Source organism: Suillus clintonianus (genome assembly GCF_016758775.1).
Source record: "Suillus clintonianus strain FC179 chromosome Unknown DEU56scaffold_139, whole genome shotgun sequence".
NCBI lineage: Eukaryota > Fungi > Basidiomycota > Agaricomycetes > Boletales > Suillaceae > Suillus > Suillus clintonianus.
Genome location: NW_024539363.1, coordinates 92049 through 108978, shown reverse-complemented (window position 1 = coordinate 108978; position 16930 = coordinate 92049). Strand labels below are relative to the sequence as shown.

At 49.3% G+C, this 16930-nt stretch overlaps 5 protein-coding genes across 5 annotated transcripts; 2 read left to right on the top strand and 3 right to left on the bottom strand.

The window, feature by feature from the left end:
- Positions 1-1382: 1382 nt before the first annotated feature.
- On the bottom strand, positions 1383-2467 carry DEU56DRAFT_761052 (uncharacterized protein; the record flags this gene model as incomplete). The annotated part of the gene is made up of 3 exons (XM_041350496.1): positions 1383-1899; positions 1947-2103; positions 2251-2467. 3 exons carry the CDS (start codon positions 2465-2467, stop codon positions 1383-1385), a joined length of 891 nt encoding a protein of 296 aa, XP_041202432.1.
- A 6608-nt stretch (positions 2468-9075) lies between these two features.
- DEU56DRAFT_691093 (uncharacterized protein) lies at positions 9076-9702 on the top strand (the record flags this gene model as incomplete). The annotated part of the gene is made up of 2 exons (XM_041347133.1): positions 9076-9474; positions 9532-9702. Coding segments are annotated over 2 exons (570 nt in total), but the record flags the coding sequence as incomplete, so codon positions are not given.
- Positions 9703-10571: 869 nt separating this feature from the next.
- Positions 10572-11731, bottom strand: DEU56DRAFT_125834 (uncharacterized protein). The gene is made up of 5 exons (XM_041344669.1): positions 11680-11731; positions 11378-11618; positions 11173-11312; positions 10980-11111; positions 10572-10922 (listed from the first exon to the last, which is right to left on the bottom strand). The coding sequence occupies exons 3-5, from the start codon at positions 11267-11269 to the stop codon at positions 10690-10692; spliced, it is 462 nt and encodes a 153-aa protein (XP_041202430.1). The 5' UTR covers positions 11270-11312; positions 11378-11618; positions 11680-11731; the 3' UTR covers positions 10572-10689.
- A 2163-nt stretch (positions 11732-13894) lies between these two features.
- On the bottom strand, positions 13895-14827 carry DEU56DRAFT_125767 (uncharacterized protein). Its single transcript, XM_041344668.1, has 5 exons — positions 14643-14827; positions 14511-14562; positions 14327-14432; positions 14123-14232; positions 13895-14045 (listed from the first exon to the last, which is right to left on the bottom strand). The coding sequence occupies exons 1-4, from the start codon at positions 14786-14788 to the stop codon at positions 14123-14125; spliced, it is 414 nt and encodes a 137-aa protein (XP_041202429.1). The 5' UTR covers positions 14789-14827; the 3' UTR covers positions 13895-14045.
- Positions 14828-16067: 1240 nt separating this feature from the next.
- DEU56DRAFT_836949 (uncharacterized protein) lies at positions 16068-16569 on the top strand (the record flags this gene model as incomplete). Its single annotated transcript, XM_041354817.1, has 2 exons — positions 16068-16325; positions 16354-16569. Coding segments are annotated over exons 1-2 (265 nt in total), but the record flags the coding sequence as incomplete, so codon positions are not given.
- Between the last annotated feature and the right edge of the window lie 361 nt (positions 16570-16930).

Sequence of the window (16930 nt, the reverse complement as noted above, 5' to 3'; positions counted from 1 at the left end):
CGAGTCGTGGACCGCATGCTAGACTCAAATGTCAATGTACCCATACGGAGCTCATGGCAGTCTCACCCGACATCCGCAAGGTATTCCGGGAGCTCATCACCCCGAAGCGAGTCATGGAAGGTATTATCAGTCAATGAGTTAACCTCGCGTTCCGATCGAAGCATTCGTACGAAAGTATGATCACTGTCTCCCCGCAGCAGACGACGGGCGCATCGTATCTGAACACTTCGAAGCATTGAGATGTATCAAAGCAACCTTGAAGGGAGGCGGATTCTTTCTTGCATCCTAGACCAGGCGCTGAATGCATCGTGATGCCAAGGAGAGTATGGAAAAGCCTCGGATCAGAAGTACTTGCGTTCGGATCACAAGCTAACCATGGAATCGGTCAATACTTCCACAGATTGCACGCTCGGTGTCATCGAAAACCTTGCGCTAGATTTTGGTTCAGGGGAAATTGGTTCCAAGTACAGGTAATAGAATCCGCACACTTCGACATACTCCTCGGACGACCATTCTTCACTCTTACGAGTTGCCGTACTGAAGACCTTCCCAACGGAGAACAAGACATCACGCTTACGGATCCTAATAGTCGCAAGGAAATTCGCATCGCCACAGAATCTTGGGTCAAGTTCTGCCCCGGATGCAAACAAGATGAGGCCTGCTCAGACCATCCGCGACGCCAATCTGGATGACCTTGCAGAAGAGAACTGAAGAACCGGAAGATGAAGATGCGGACCCAGACACATAAAACTCCCACATTCCTTTTGCCCGACACTCGTTACGCTCACTCGTTTCCACCCCCGCAACCTTCAACTTTCAAACCTCACTCAACACATACGCTCGCTTCGTCTCAGTATATATCAAGTAATATAGTATGCATTTCTACCCCGGGTTTTGTCCGGTGCCTCTTTTTAACCCTATAAAACCACACCGCAACTAATTCAGAAAAACACGGTACTCCACCGCACGCAGACATATATACATACAAGACAGAATGGACTGAGACCCGATGCGCAACCAACCGAGACCCTTCTCATTCGCACTCGGCATATGTCCATCACGCACAGTTTGACTCATATAAAGTTCGCATCGTATACTCACCACACACCGGGACACAGGTTTGACACAGAGGAAGGCCAGTCGCACGATGACGATAAGACGGACGGTACTCCGCACGCACCAGACACGTCCTCAATCTTTTAGTTCTCAAATTAACAAAGTAACCGTATGCGCGCACTCACCATCCTTCTCGTTTCATAGGCACCCAGTGAGGAACCAGACGGGATACGGATATGGACACGGACGGGAACGGACAAGAAACACGATCACATACATGGCAAAACGAATGTAGTACAGGAGGAAGCAGATGAGTAGGACGGTAATTACTTGCGGGCAGCACGCTTCTTGAGGATGCGCTGCTCCTGCTTGTCGAGCGCAAGGGTGGCCTCGAAGATCATGCTATAGGCTTGCATGAGCTGCGCACGCACCTGGCGCATCTCGTGCAACTCCTCCAGATCCTCCGCATCACCAACATCGTCCTCTACTGCCAGCTTCTTTCCCTTCCCAGTAACGACCGAACGTCGTCTAGCACCCACCTCACTATCAGAGACCTCGAGTATCTGGCGTTCCGGAGAGGAGACGGTACGACGAATGGAACCAGGCGCGGATAGGCGAGATCCACCAGCAACAGGAGTTGCGGACGGGGCCTTCTTAGTGGATGCCTTCCCAAAGGACGCGTACTCGCATTTGGTCCTCGCAACCTTACAGGGATCGCATTGCTGACCCCGCGAACCACTGCAAGGCTGGTCACGCCTCTTGCAATTGCCACAAGGAAGAACGTGGTCAACCTTAGCACCCGGGACGACCGCACGAGCACCAGATTTCTGCGCAAACCACATCCTTAGCCAAACAGTCCCTGACACGCAACGAACAGGACATCAACGCACCGACACGCGTGGCTCATCAGCTTCTGCGGGCTTCTTCGCCTTACGCGCACGTTGGCAGACGTCACCACTGTGGCGCTCGCAACCTCAGGCTCCCCATCCGCATCCTCCTCCCCACCCCCAGCATCGCCCAAACCACGTCCATTTTCTCCGCATCGTCCTGCAACTTCTCCGCGAATTGACACTCATGCATTGCGTAGGTCACATTGCCGCTCTTCACCAAAGTGGTATCAGCTGTGGACAAGGACAGCTGCAACCCCTCGCTTCTGCGCAGCAGCAAAGCAAGCACTGAACGCAGCCTACGCACCAATCAGCACAACACGAAGAAAGGAACACCGGGCACTCACAGATAACGCATCCCATTGCGCATTCCAGTCCCGCTTCTCTTGCATCAACTCTGGTCTGTCATCCGGAATGGTCTTGATTGTTGCGTCCAGCTTGTCAACGAGGGTCGCAAACTCCTTGCGAAGGCGCACGGATTCGTCCTCTACAGATGGCTTGTCGATGAACACGAAAGGAGGCATAGCAGAGGAAGGATAGAACGAGAAAGAATGGGAAAAGAAGAGGATTATATGGAAGGGAAACTGCGCACGCAACGTGTTAACACGCAACCCTTGTTCCGGGTCCACAGAAGCATCAAAAGTCCGCAACTCCGATCACCGGCATCCGCATCCTTTTCTTTACCGTTCCGATATGCCCGGTCACGTGACTTATCCTTGGACGTCCCTTGCTAAGTCCACATTCCACGCATGCTGCTGACCAGGGATGGTCAGTGTTTGAGTCCCCCGCAGGTGTAGGAGACGCCCTGGCTGCAGCCCCCGTACGGCACCATTTTCCCTTACTGGACGAAGTCATGCCTACCTTCCACAGGCCGTTGCGGACCATCACACAAGGTTGCGGAATCCACGCACTCTACGCATCGCATCGCAATGTACCGTCCGTCCATATCCTGTCCGTATCTGTCAGTTCCCACTGGTGCGTTCTTATCTCTTATTACTGGATCCTGATCATTCGCAGAACTATCCGCATACCGTTCCCATGCATGAGGTCGCATAGCGCTACTTACATATTATCCCCTCCGACTTCGCGTACATATGCGCTCGCTTATACAGTTCCGGTTTCTTACGGACTATGATATATACTACGTTGCAGACTCGTATCCAGTACTTTCCTACATTCCCTCTCTGGTTGTGTGTTGCGGAGTCACTAGCTTAGTCTTACCTTGTCTTTCCTTGCTTGAGCAATCACTTGTTTGCCTTCTCATCCCGCGCAAACGCTCGCATCGCCATTGACAGTTGACTATTGCTAGTCCTAGTTGAGTTCCTTTGCAAGGCGGTTTCTGCACGTCTTCGCATATACCTGGTACCTAGTTTGCTCTACCCGATTACCTGTTCTGATACCTGGTACCCTATCCGTTCGCATACCTGGTACCCACCTGACATTCACTCATTTCTCCGCATCTGCATACCTCGCATCTCCGCATCTGCATACCTCGCATCTCCGCGCATTCTCGCATCTCCGCATCTCCTCACATACCTAGCTGTTCTGTCTTCAGCGCATCACTTCCTTCTTCACTGTTCCCCTCGCTCATACTTGAGGAACTGCTCTCAGAGCTATCCCCTTGGGTCGACTACTATTCTCGCACCCAGCAGGATCGGTACGCTATCACTATAGCGGACTTCTACGATTTCTCCCACACCGGGACCCTGCGTATCACATTGAGTCGCTCGGTACCATCCCTAATCAGGGACACGGCAATTTCCACCTGGAACCACCTTATCTCCAGACGATTTTATCCCCGATTTCAGCATTGACGAGATGCACCGTCAATTGGTGAAATTCATCGTTGCGGATGATCAAGCAAGTTGATATTTACTTTCTACGTGCCCTTGCTAATTCAATTTCTGCAGGCGATGAACGTTATAGAATGTCTAGAATTTCGACGCCTGATACATTTTTTGCGGGAGGATTTGACCGATTCAGACATTCTCCACCGCACAAAACTTCGTGAGCTCATAATTGTAGCGTGGCAAGAATATTTCCAGGTGTTGAAAGGTGATCTTGCCGTGAGTGTCTAGTTATCGAGAATCCCGCCATACGTCTTATGTATTCTTACAGAGGGCGCAAGGAAAATATCCTTTACATCTGACCTCTGGTCTGATCAGAAGCTCCGCCCCTTCTTGGCTCTCACGGCTCATTGGATTGCCAAGGAAGAGCAGACGTCGGTGCTCGTCCTGAAGGCAGCATTAATCGCATTTCATCACGTTCCAGGAAGTCATACCGGCAAATCTCTCGGTTCAGTAATACTGAATCTCCTCAATCGCGCTGATGTTGCAAAGGATGTGAGTGTTCAGCTGTACCGTATGATGTGCTCTGACTTCGTTTAGCCTGGACACTTTACTTTGGACAACGCGGCGAATAATCAAACATGCATGAAGGAACTTTCAAACCTACTCGAAGAACGCGAGATCACATATGATCCAATCGAAAACCGAATTCCTTGCTTTCCGCACGTGATCAACATATGTGTAAAACATATTGTTGACGACTATGCGACAGCGGATTTCTCATCCGTGGAGAATACCTGGAATGTGTGTGGTCAAATCGTCGTCAAGAATGAGTATGTCGGCGCCATCACCGGTAAAGCTCTCAAACGGGCCAGAAATCTTGTTCGCTCCATCCGTGCATCAAACCAACGACGTTCGAATTTTAGGGATACCATCGTGATAGGTAATGAAAAGGATTGGTTCCGGGGAGATACAGGCGAGCCTATAAGCTCCCTACAGTCGAGCTTTTGCTCGATGAGCCAACCCGCTGGGATTCAGTTTATGTCATGCTCAATCGTCTACGCAATCTACGTCAGGTGAGGTCTCATCTCACTGAATATTTGTCGTGGGCTAACCATTGCTCAGGCGGTTGATATGTTTCTTCGAGTCTCCCAACCAACGTTCTATATACGACAAAAAGTTGAGCCCAATAGAATGGCATTTCCTACAGGACTTCGAAGTCATTCTGGAGGTCAGTATCGACATCTTCGTAACCTATGTTGTATTTAACCTTGTAATTTCAGCCCCCCCACAGAGCTCAGCAATCCATGTCGAGCGAGAGCACTCCCATGTTGGGTCGTGCGGTTCCAGCGTTTGAAAGGTTACTTGAGGATTGGAAGCAGGTGGCCAATAGCGCCCCGCACTGTGCACCGCTCATCAACATTGGTTTGACTTGGGCGGAGAAGTATGATGACAGGATGTCCTGCACAAATGCATATGCCGTTGCGATGTGTGAGTCCCTCACATTTTTATAAAATTTGATGTCTTATGATCGGTTTATAGTTGTCGATCCAACCTGCCGAATGTCATGGGCTACGGATCATTGGGATGAGGACCGGGTAAAGTCAGCAAAGGAATTCATTTTCAAACTAGTACGTCTATCTCTATCTAGCTAGCAACAGCATGCGCTCATATGTCCTTTAGATGCATATCAAGAGAGCACAGTGGACCTCCAATACACCGGCTCCAATCCAACCACCCCCAAAACTACAATCACGCACGCTAGGCTCCCGTGTCTACGGACTTCGTGAGGGGGATGCACCGCCAGTTGGCGACGATATCGTCCAGACAATCGATCAGGAGTTTGCGGCTTATACCACAGCTAACATCAGCCCCAGGGGAACAAATATACTCTCCTTCTGGCAGGTGAGAGTCGTCTCCGTCAAGTGACGTATTTTGTTGTTGACCACGAGATTTTGACCAGATGTCTGAGGGGATGTTCCCAACGGTTTATGCCGTTGCTATGGACTACCTCCCAGTCCAGGCATCTGCTGTTCTCTGTGAGCGAGTGTTCTCGTCGAGCAGCGAAACGTACACAAAGAGGCATAACTGTATCAGCCCGATCCTCATGGAAGCTCTACAGATGGTGAAGTTCTCCTTAAAAAATGGGCGACTTAACTTCACCAAAGGTTGGGCGGCATCGCAATGGGCCATGGAAACTGGGGTGGTATCTGACAATAGCTTCGATGAGCTTTTGGGGCCTGTTTCAAGTGGACCTACAGATGACAGCAGCGCATATGACGCTGTCCTCAAAGCCATCGCAGAGCAAGAGTGCGATGACATCGACGACGAGGTTGTCGTTTATGATATCTGACATGTCCTTGATCTTTCATTTTTGTTTTTCACGTTTTGTTTACCCTCACGCACCTTATGATTCTTCTTGCATTGTGTTTGCATATTGAATTTCAGTTGTTATCTGATAGTCTCCTCGTCTAGGCAATCCGGATATTCTTCAGTCCACTACTGGGTAAGATCCTTGACATATGTTGAGCTCGAGGATCGCCCTTTCTTGGCGCCAGTTTACTGACCGACGAACAATATACTCGAAATGACCGTGTCGCACTTCTTCTATGAAGACCCAAAGACACGAACTCAGATGCCACTGACCGTGTATTTAGGTGGTCTTGGTCCTCTCAGAGCTCGTTTCTATCAGGCTGCCCCCCCTGGACCGTTGACTAACATTGCCGCCTTCTCCTACCACCTTCCTGCCTCTGCCACCATACAAACCTCTGCCCCCCCTGGACCGTTGACTAACATTGTCGCCTTCTCTTACCACCTTCCTGTCTCTGCCGGCACGTCGTTCCTTCTTCGTCATCGTCTTCCTGGGCTTGGTGATCTGTCCCACGGAGCATGTTTTCAGCACCTCGGAATTGGCGTCACATTTGTATACCGCTTCGCCGAACAATGTGTATACGTCGGTTCGGGGAGAGGTGTTTGATCTTATGACCGTTGCGGCGACTCATCAGCGCGTTGTTAGCATCGTGCCTGTCAAGACAATCCTTCAGACGTATGGCGGTACTTCATCAGACAAGATCTTCCCTGTTCAGGTTAGTGGGATTCATATGGACAGTTTGGTTCTTTCTTACCTGCTTTTAGGTCTCTGCGTTGTGTAATGGCGTGAGTGGCTCCGTCAGCCCTTATGTGACTCTCAGCTCTGCCAACGACACCGATCCCAATGCTTCGTATCACGACTTCCGCGCTTTCACCAATGATTCCCGTCCAGATTGGTACTTTGAGAGTATGACCATTATGCGATGGAGCAACCGCGTCGGATACATGGGTTACACGCCTGCGGAGATCAGTACCATGGCCAACTCTGGCTATTTCTGAACGTTCACGGCCGGGTAACCGTGGCAAGCGTGATTATCAGATGGTGATCATGCATTTCTTGAACAAGGTAAGCATCTTTTTCGTGGAATTGTGGGGTTGTCGTTTAACCTTGATGTGCAGGTTCACTTCAGTACGCCCATGAACCCGCTCGAACTGGAGATGTACCACCAGATCAAGAATGTGATTGGTGTCAACCCGACGTTCTTCGAGTATTTGTTTACGGTCGATGCTGATACAACAGTGGAGCCTTATTCTGTCCACCGGTTGATCTCTGCGTAAGTCAATGTTCGTTATTCCGGGAATTCCAGGTTGATGTTTGTTTTTCTGTAGGTGCATTCATGACAAGAAGGTGCTTGGGGTTTGCGGTGAGACTGAACTAGCGAACGCGAAGCAGTCGATTATCACAATGATGCAGGCAAGTTTTTAGACCTATAAAGTTGTCGGAAATTCTAATGGATGTCTAGGTCTACGAATATTTCATCTCGCATCACATGGCCAAGGCTTTCGAGAGTCTGTTCGGATCTGTTACCTGTTTACCTGGTTGTTTCACCCTATATCGTTTGCGGACTCCCAATACCCACAAGCCCCTTTTGATATCCAACCAGATGATCCAGGACTATTCGCAGAACCGCGTTGATACCCTGCACATGAAGAACTTGCTGCACCTCGGAGAAGATCGATACCTTACTACTGGCCATCCCGATCTTCTCTCTCATGCTCCCGCTCTATTCGTTCTGGTGTATGGATGACTTCTCCTGGGGTGCCACCCGTGTCATGTTGGGTGAATCTGGCAAGAAGATGATCGTTCATGTAGGTGTTTTGTGGTCCCCATTATTTTGATTGATACTGATGAAGTTTCTTTAGGACAAAGGCAAGTTCGATCCTCGCGCGATTCCTCTCAAGTCATGGAATGATTACGTGCGTGGTTTTAGGTCCCTTTGTAAATATATTACTGATCTGGTTTACAGGAGAACGAGCTCTGGGACAAGGAGTCGAACCACAGTATTGGCTCATGGGCTCCTCCCAATCAGTTCCACAAGGAGGGATATGCAGCATCTTCCCCGCGACCACCTACTGTACCCATCATCCACACATCCCTAGCGCACCTTCCGAGCTCATTGCCATCGTGGAATGTATACCCAGAGGACTTGTATAGCGGAGGTGCATATGCTAACCTACTCTAGGGCGGGTACGTACTTGCTTATTTGTACTCGTGTTCTAGCGCTGACGTGATATACAACCCAGGTGCGGTATTGGCTTATAGGACCGGAGGACGGGCGGCATGTGTGTGTGTTCGTGTGCACGAGTATCATAGCGGCTAAAGGTGCGTGCAACCGACGATCGAGGTAGAACATGTAACTGATGAACCCGCTTCTTTCATTACCACCCGCAACTATCCCCCTATCCCCCATACCCTTCGACGCCCTTCGCGATCTCTCAAACGCCTCCACCCAACGCCGCCGACTCCCGCCGTTCACGACCAAACACCCTCACCATCCAACCCCGCCACCTCGTTCTCCAACCCTCTCGTCCTCTTTCACCTCCTCGCTGCTTTAATTTGCAGTGTTTCTTCGTCACGGATGGCTTGTGTAGCTGCCGTGGGGGAGAAACGCAGCACAGTTCCTACTTTAGTTGAGTTTTTCATCAAACATTAACAAAATAATGACATACTTGGTCTTGGGGGGCCATTAGCGCCCGTGTGATTATCGATCGTGCGTTGGTAGTAGTTAGATCTTCGATAATTGTAAATGTAATCTATTTTTGATCAATGTGTAATCATAAAATTAAAAATATAAAAATATAAAATTCTAATTTTAAATCAGCTGGCTTGAAGCCGGCTCGGAGACAGTAAGCGCGCTTTATTAACTGGGCCAGGCCATGAATTATGTAAGCCATAACTAATCACACGGCTTGGCTAATTACAGCTCCGCCCACGGCTAAAGCCGGACAGAAGCCGGACCCACGGCAACACTACTCACGCTAATGTTCTCCCGTTTCAACAGACCTTAAGGAAGACATGCTATCGCGCCGCAATAAGGATGGCCACGCTCCCAGCACCGCACCCACTAGTCAAGGAGATCAAGGGAGCATATGAATACAGCGAAAAGAGGCAATTCAAGGGGAGAAAACGCTACCCGTCACCCCTGCATAGACTAATGAACGAATTCCAAACAGATCCATCGAAGATCGAGAAGATCGAAGCTGTAAGACATTATCCCAAGTGGGAACCGGACGTCGACACGAGAATCGCAGAGACGAAGGAGAGAGCCGTGGAAGAGGACAAAAGCGCGACGGAGGACCTACGAGTGTACTCGGACGGTTCTGCAACAGAAGGGAAGGTCGGGGGAGCGGTGGTCCTAATGAGGGGAGACGAGGTCATAAGGAGCAAGAGACTGCACCTGGGAGGCATCGAACACCACACCGTATATGAGGCGGAGCTGATAGGGATGATACTGGCATTAGAGCTGTTGAGGGAGGAAGGCGTCAATGAAGGAAGGACAATGGTACTAGGGGTGGATAACCAGGCCGCGATACGCGCGATGACAACATTCCAGTCGAGACCAGGCCACTATCTGGCCGACATATTCCACGACGACTTACGCAAACTGCTCCCCCACAACGATGGCAGAACACTCGTCATCAGATGGACACCAGGCCATGTGGGCATTCCGGGGAACGAGGCAGCGGACGAGGAAGCGAAAAGGGCAGCAGCAGGAAGCACGTCAGACACGCGCTCGTTACCAAGGTCACTTCTAGCAAAGGACAACACAGTCGCAACCCTACCGCAAAGCAAGTCAGCACTCAAGCAAAATTTCTATGGCAGAATCAAAGACGAGGCATCAAACGTAATGCGGGAATCCCCCCGTTACACACGTCTCCAATCCATTGACCACACTGCCCCGTCCAAGAAATTTGCGAAGAGAATAGAAGATCTGCCCAGAAAACACGGATCCCTACTGTTCCAGCTTCGCACTGGCCACATCGCCCTCAACAAATACCTCCATCGTATAGGAAGCGCACCATCCGCGATGTGTCAACAATGTCGAGTACACGAAGAGACAGTCCATCACCTTCTGCTAGTATGCCCCAAGTATGCTAGACAAAGATCCGCGCTAGGACTGGAAGTGGGACCACGGCAGCTCAACGTAAAGTACTTACTCAGTGAAACGAAAGGCATACGGGCGACACTCAAATACATCGCACGCACAAAACGCTTGGAAACAGTCTTCGGAGACGTCACACCCCCAAAGGAAAAGGAGTAGAGGAAAGAGAAAAGGATGACGTGAGGAAGAAGGATAGAGAGGTAGCGGAAACACGCCGGGAAACTCATATCAACTACACTCCAACGCCTTAAGACGGCGCTACTGTCCTCGCCTCCCAGCCTGGGCCATTGCAGAGACTCGACAACACCATTCGTAACACAACCTACACGCCAAAGATTAAATACTGTATGTAATGTCCAACATAGGGCTCCGCCCCACAGGACAATAAACGAGGAAAAAAGAAAAAAAAAAAAAATTATCGGTGTATTCCTTTTCTCCCGCCCGTCTGTTTCTGTTATGTAGTACTAGTCTGTTGTCCTAGCCGACTTAATCAATGGCCGACGCGAGCTCCTCGCGTGGAGAATAGGAGGCATTGTTGGTCCCCAACTCCTCGCGTGGAGAATAGGAGGCGTTGTTGGTCCCCAACTCCTCGCGTGGAGAATAGGAGGCGTTGTTGGTCCCCAACTCCTCGCGTGGAGAATAGGAGGCGTTGTTGGTCCCCAACTCCTCGCGTGGAGAATAAGAGGCGTTGTTGGTCCCCAACTCCTCGCGCTTCTTGTCTGGTGCAAAAGGTTTGATACTCAAATGAATACATAGCAGATTAGTTATATTCTCACCTTCAGGAATAACAAGGCCATCGAGTGTAACGTACGAAATATAAGTCACAGAGTTGGTCTCAAGTTGGTCGGGTTTCCTACCTTCTTCTAGGAGATCACGTTGAGAGTTCGTGTCAAGTTCCTTTCGTTTAGCTGAGTGATACATCGAGGCATTTGAGTAACTACGATAATGCTGATGATCATGAATGCTCACAGGAAAGTTCCTCAATCGAGATGGCTCTTGGCGTGGGTGCCGCTGCAGCGAGAATGACGAAAGATATGAGCGCGCTAAAGAGCACAGAAAGCTGCATGTTTAGGGACAAGAGCAGTGACTACTTTTGCAATGTTACTACACTGGAAATTCGAGAGGGCTCTTTATAAATCCTGACATGTCCGCTCGAAAAGACACGATCACATACCCTGTCAAATCGGGGCCAGCGGACCCTAGGCCTCAACCAGGAGTTATCGAGAGCTTCAAGGTGTGGCACCGTCACGATACAGCAATTAGGATTCCAGAACTAGGACTAGTAGGCAAGTTAAAGGAAACAGCCGGGATAAGTTGCGTGGCAGTTGCCCAGTGAGTAGTGCAGATCAGTCCGCTGCGGAAGCTTCATCGTCATGATGCATTCACAGTTGACAAACGTTCGGTAGTGTGAGGTGCTGCCACGTCATTTATGTAAGAGGGACTGCGGCTTATCGTTTAGGTGATTTGAGTGCACACCTGGCGAAAGGATATTTAATTCAAACATGATGTTATGCCAGCTCGAGACAAGGTACGCTGAAACGATGCAAACCAAAAGTCACGTTTACCACACTGCTGACTAAGCTATGCCTCCGAGTCCGAGCCCGAAGAGCTGCAACTTCAAGTTTTGTTGCCATGCAGCCCAAGAGAATTCAGCACGCCAGCTGAGGCCTGACTAATATTAGCCAAGCTTCCAGACCTCGCTGAATCTTCCAACCCATCAAAAGTACGAAATATTTGTACTAATCATCAAACTTATTTTCAGTTATTTTCAGGTTATCAGTAACGGAAGAGATCCCATATGGACGGTTTTCCTTTTCCTACTGTGTAATACAAGAGAAATTCAGATAAATCTCTCTGCATGTAGGTCACATACAGTACCAAATCCGAGATTGGTGGCCGTGGACTCATTCAGGGAATCAGAGGGAACTTCCTGACAGGCTGTGGGGACCTCTTAGAAGCAGTGACAAGTGTGTCCTCGTTATTGATGGTGGCTGCGACATTGACCTGTCTTTTTCCGCTTAGCTTTAGCGAAGGTCACCGGGCCAGCATGTCTTGGTGGTTGCCTGTTGATGTCATTCCACAGGCATGCTGAAACGAAGAGGTACCAAATTCTAATCATGGTATTATATCGTAATACCTCACCGTCATCTGCAACCAACACAGGCAGGTGCCGCCGCATAGGCAGTGCAGTGAAGATCAGTGAACGGCGCAACTGCAAGGATCAAGAACCCAAAAATCTCATTTCAGCAATGGGCGTCTTTTGAAGGTTCTCCCCGGCGTTGTCATCGGACCGTCGTATAAAGGCGCAATCCTTAGGCTGTGCAGGTATTGTCTGTACATTCCCTGAATCCCACCCTTTCCTGAAGCATTTGACCATATATCCCACTCGTTCAGCCAGTTTCTCTTGCTAGTCACTAGAACTAGACGAAAAAATGCACAGTAATCATGACAATGTTGCCCTCGGTACAGAGGCAAGCAATTCCTTGCAGCTTCTACGTCTAATTAAAACGTTCATATTTCTTTAGGATCAATTAATTTCGCTTCGAGACCAGATCAATGAAATCCAGGAGCACATCGACTTGCTCATGATGCAGAGCGCCATTATACTGGAGCGGAGGAGCCTCCTTCAACAACAACCAGAAATCAAACCGCTTGCGATAACGGAGCAACAGGATCATCCATGTCCTGAGGCCAGCCATTCTAATTTCCTGGACATGGAGGATACTTTGAATTCCGTCGTGTCAGGTCCATCTTTGGCGTTGAAGGGCGCAGACGACTTCCGAGCGTCTCCCCCCCGCTCAGGATCAACAATGGTATGTGATAACTTGCGTGTACTGCTTCATCTCATACAATATGTGTACCACCTGCAAGACCATCCTTTCTGATGCCACAACCGTTGTTCAAACACCCACGAAGCCTCAGGGCAGCACTTCCCAGGTGCGTGCCAAACCGCGAAAATACAAGCCGGGACGTCGTGAATTCCACGGAAGATCTGCACGGCATGAACCTCCTGCTTTGTTTCAGGGGTGGGTGGACGTCTCTGGTAGCATATTCTAAATACTTTGGTTGGTTTGATATAAACGATACATGACATTGATGACATTACGCACGCGTGTATGCGCCTTCAGGCCCCAAGATTTGGTGAAATACGGGATGTCAAAGATACATACACACGCAATTTTTCTGTCAGTGGGATAGGATATTCAGAATACAGTCATGTTATTTTGGTCTATTGGAACAAGTATATGCGGTGGTGATCTCAAATGTAGAAGTAATTCCGGAGTGTCAAAGCCAGGCGACGGCCTGTGCACGTGGGACTGAATTATAACGTCAACGTCTGGATGTATCACTGGCGAGCTATATTCAGAAAGAGCACACCCAATGTGCCACCTCCCATTCTTATTCATATAAATTCGCAACACCCATATATGTCCTTCAGTGAATAGTATGTTCGATCAGCGTGAAAAACAAGCCAAAAGACATGGATTACATACCCCGTGCAATAAAATTCTACTGCAAATTCCTGCGTAATACGCAGGCGTGTCTGGAACATCTTGAGGACCAAACGAACAATGTAGCGGTTTTCAACCAGTCCATCCCGGAGCGAATCTCATCTCGCAGACAACCCAACATGCGTCTCAAAGACTTATCTTTGGCTGATAGCATGTGGTTAGTTAATTACATGCTGCATCTGGCCGCGTGAATGGTAATGTACGCATACAATTTATATGAGCAGGATGGCGTAATACAAAGCCTACAATAAAGAGTATATATGCGCCTGGGTAAGCACAAGTAAAGGCAAGATAGTGTCGCCGGGTGCCTTCACATCGGTGATCTGAAGGCTGTTGTTGACAGTTCATTAGACATTAAGCCATTGTCTACAAAAAGGATTTCAGACTTAATGTCCTGCATAATGAACCTACAATTTCGTGGTCTCGAAGTAGAATACCCATTTGTCTTCGCCACTCCTTAGCGGATGTCTGCCCCAGTAGAACTGTTTACGCCGTCCGTACGTCCATGCCCGTCGCTCTAAAAATCGATAACGAACACAATTAGCTCGATGTTTGGTTTAACAGTCGGATTTTGAACGATTCCAGTTGACACGGAAAACGCAGTTCCTTACCGCCGACAAGAACGTATCCCAGTAGCCTGTCTTCTCGAATGACCACGCGCTTGGGAAGCTTCTCGAGTCCATTGACGTGTCCAAGTAGCAGTGCCTCGATAGCCTTCTGTCAAGACATAGATGATTGGATATGTAAGCGACTTCAGGTTTGACCGAGCTCGCCAGCATGCGTCACGACACTTACGGTGATATCGTGCTGCTCTATAGCAAATATGGATAGTTCTGCCTTAGAAGGACTGGAAAATAAAACGTGGTCAACCCTCTAAGGATAAAGATAATATCATCCCCTGCAGTTTGCCTGCAGTTATCTTGTTACCTTGCGTTTCTGCTTCTGACGGTGACCTGAACGACCGTCCCGATATGATCGCTGTGATTTGATAATTCGCCTGATGCGCTGTCGTGCGGTTGGGCCTCCAAGCACAACAGTCGAGTCTTGTTGAGAGGTAGTGTGTATGCTGCCATTAATGTTGTGGTATCTTCGTCGGCTGCTTCAAGTTGAAACGTTAAATTGACGACGCAATGCGATGTAATTGATGCAAGGAACAACGCCAAACAATGCAACAACAATGTTGTTTTCATAGATCTGGCCATATCAACTACGGTACAAACATATAATAATCAGAACCCCGGGTCGTACCACGCCATAGTGGGTTTTCACTGGGATCCAGGTGCCGTACATTCCACACGACGATCATGTTACATCGTTTTTTCTCGTCCAGAATCGTGGCGTGAATCACAGCCGCTGGAACGCAGGCTAAGCCACTCCAGGTCTCAGTCAACGTTTCATCTAAGGGAAGGCTGGATTTATACATGTCCCACTAACTAGTCACTGACCCACTGGATTGGCAGCGTCATCTTTGACCACACCATTAAATCCGAGTACCTCACGTTGGGACACTCTTCGCCACCGGCGGTGCCATCCATGCATTTCTTGGCGGAAAGAAAATTGTTCTGCATCTTTGTGCAAACCTCTTGCAGAACGCGCGAAAGAGGCTGTATCTCAGGCTCACCAAGCTCGTACGCATAATTACACTCGCTGAGAGTAGATGGTTCGAACTGAAAGCTGGCTGCTGTTGAGGGGGAGTTGTATGTAACTTCTTTCTTTCATACTTTTCTCGTTCTTTTTCTTTCCTCGCTGCCTTCGTTCAGTGCACATTCCATTGATGCCTGGATTTCTGACCTGCGAACTATCCTAGCCTCCCTTTTGCTCACACGTTCACACGTTCACAGCTACTACCTCTGTCATAGACCGTGTCATAGACCGTGACATGCTCAAAGTAGGCGTAAGACTATTGACTGCAGGCCAACGATCCAAGCGACTCTGCAATCTCATCACCGGCTCCTGCATCAATACACTAGAAACAGTGTTCTCCGAGGCAGCATGCAGAGCGATAGCGATAGCAACTCATCTACACCTGGATCGCCCAATGTGTCTTATCCTCCTGTGTTATCTATGTGTACCACTTTGTGCAATTGTACGAGCACCAGTGGAACTTGACACCACCCATCTTTCGGGGTAAGTCGAATTCAGAACTGGATACAAACATTTTGGTGGTGGGCGCGTCGATCATTTATGACGGTGCAGGGTCCTCATGAACACCAAGCAAACACTCATCGCTCGCGACATGCCTACCTGCCTCATCTATGCGCGTCCGATCGCTCGTTAAGTGGTCGGTAAATCGTGGTGGAGCATGGAGAGAAAGCTTGGAGGCGACATAATACTTCTCGTCCTGGTTTTCAACTTTCTCTGCAGCTCTTTTTTCTTAGATGTTCTATCAGGTTGATGGACTAGCACTCATCATCCAGGTTCTCCAACATGCCTCCCTCCTGCTCTCAAATGATTGCATTGTATCAGCATTATCCATAGGGCCAGTGCCACCTCCACAGCACCGGCACCACCCCTGCACACGCCCTCGTCTGACACCACATCCCTATGCAGTTCTCACCCAGCACCGCTTCCTTTTGTTTATTCATCCCATCATCAAACGCGAGCTCACCACCGACGCGCTCGACGTATCTACATACTGCTGACGCGCGGGGAGTTGGCTGGAAGATGATGACGAGGAGCGTACGGTGCACACTGAGGAATGTAACGCCGCCTGTTCTCAAGCCTATCTCTGCGTCTGCGTCTGCGTCTGCATGCACTTTTCACCGGGACATCTTGGTTAGACGTGGGTCTGCATGTGGTTCATTTACCTTACTTTGCAATTCATAGCTATCTAACAAAATGATATCATGTACATCTGCATAGGACAGCAAGAGCTAGGAGTGAGATACAACGCCTAAACGCACACCAGAGAGAAGAGAAAAAAATAGAGTGACTTCCAGCAAATGAACTCAGGACAGATGCGAGGTGGGACGGCGACCAAAGAAAAATCCGCAGCAGCCGCAGCAGTTAACTTCATAGGACACGTCTCCCGTCCCACCACTTGGGCCTTGTGTTTCTGTTGGTCGTCCCTGAGACCCTTGTACCACCAGCGTAGGTTGACCTGGTTGCGTTGAACTGTCGGCCTCGTTGTTGACGTTCGTACGTTGCATAGCTGCTGCGGCTTCCGCATCAGATTCAGGGGTAATACCGTACCTCTGTATTGTGTTTCAATAGAA

Bases quoted from the DNA above. Each gene is read 5' to 3' on its own strand.
- DEU56DRAFT_125834 (XM_041344669.1), bottom strand. From the start codon at position 11,269: ATGCAGCTTTCTGTGCTCTTTAGCGCGCTCATATCTTTCGTCATTCTC. The intron at 11,112-11,172 runs GTGAGCATTCAT...TGTATCACTCAG, and splicing joins CTCGATTGAGGAACTTTCCT to CTAAACGAAAGGAACTTGAC. The intron at 10,923-10,979 runs GTGAGAATATAA...CTTTTGCACCAG, and splicing joins TGGCCTTGTTATTCCTGAAG to ACAAGAAGCGCGAGGAGTTG.
- DEU56DRAFT_125767 (XM_041344668.1), bottom strand. From the start codon at position 14,788: ATGGCAGCATACACACTACCTCTCAACAAGACTCGACTGTTGTGCTTG. The intron at 14,563-14,642 runs GTAACAAGATAA...TTTATTTTCCAG, and splicing joins GTCAGAAGCAGAAACGCAAG to TCCTTCTAAGGCAGAACTAT. The intron at 14,233-14,326 runs GTAAGGAACTGC...ATCGATTTTTAG, and splicing joins GGGATACGTTCTTGTCGGCG to AGCGACGGGCATGGACGTAC.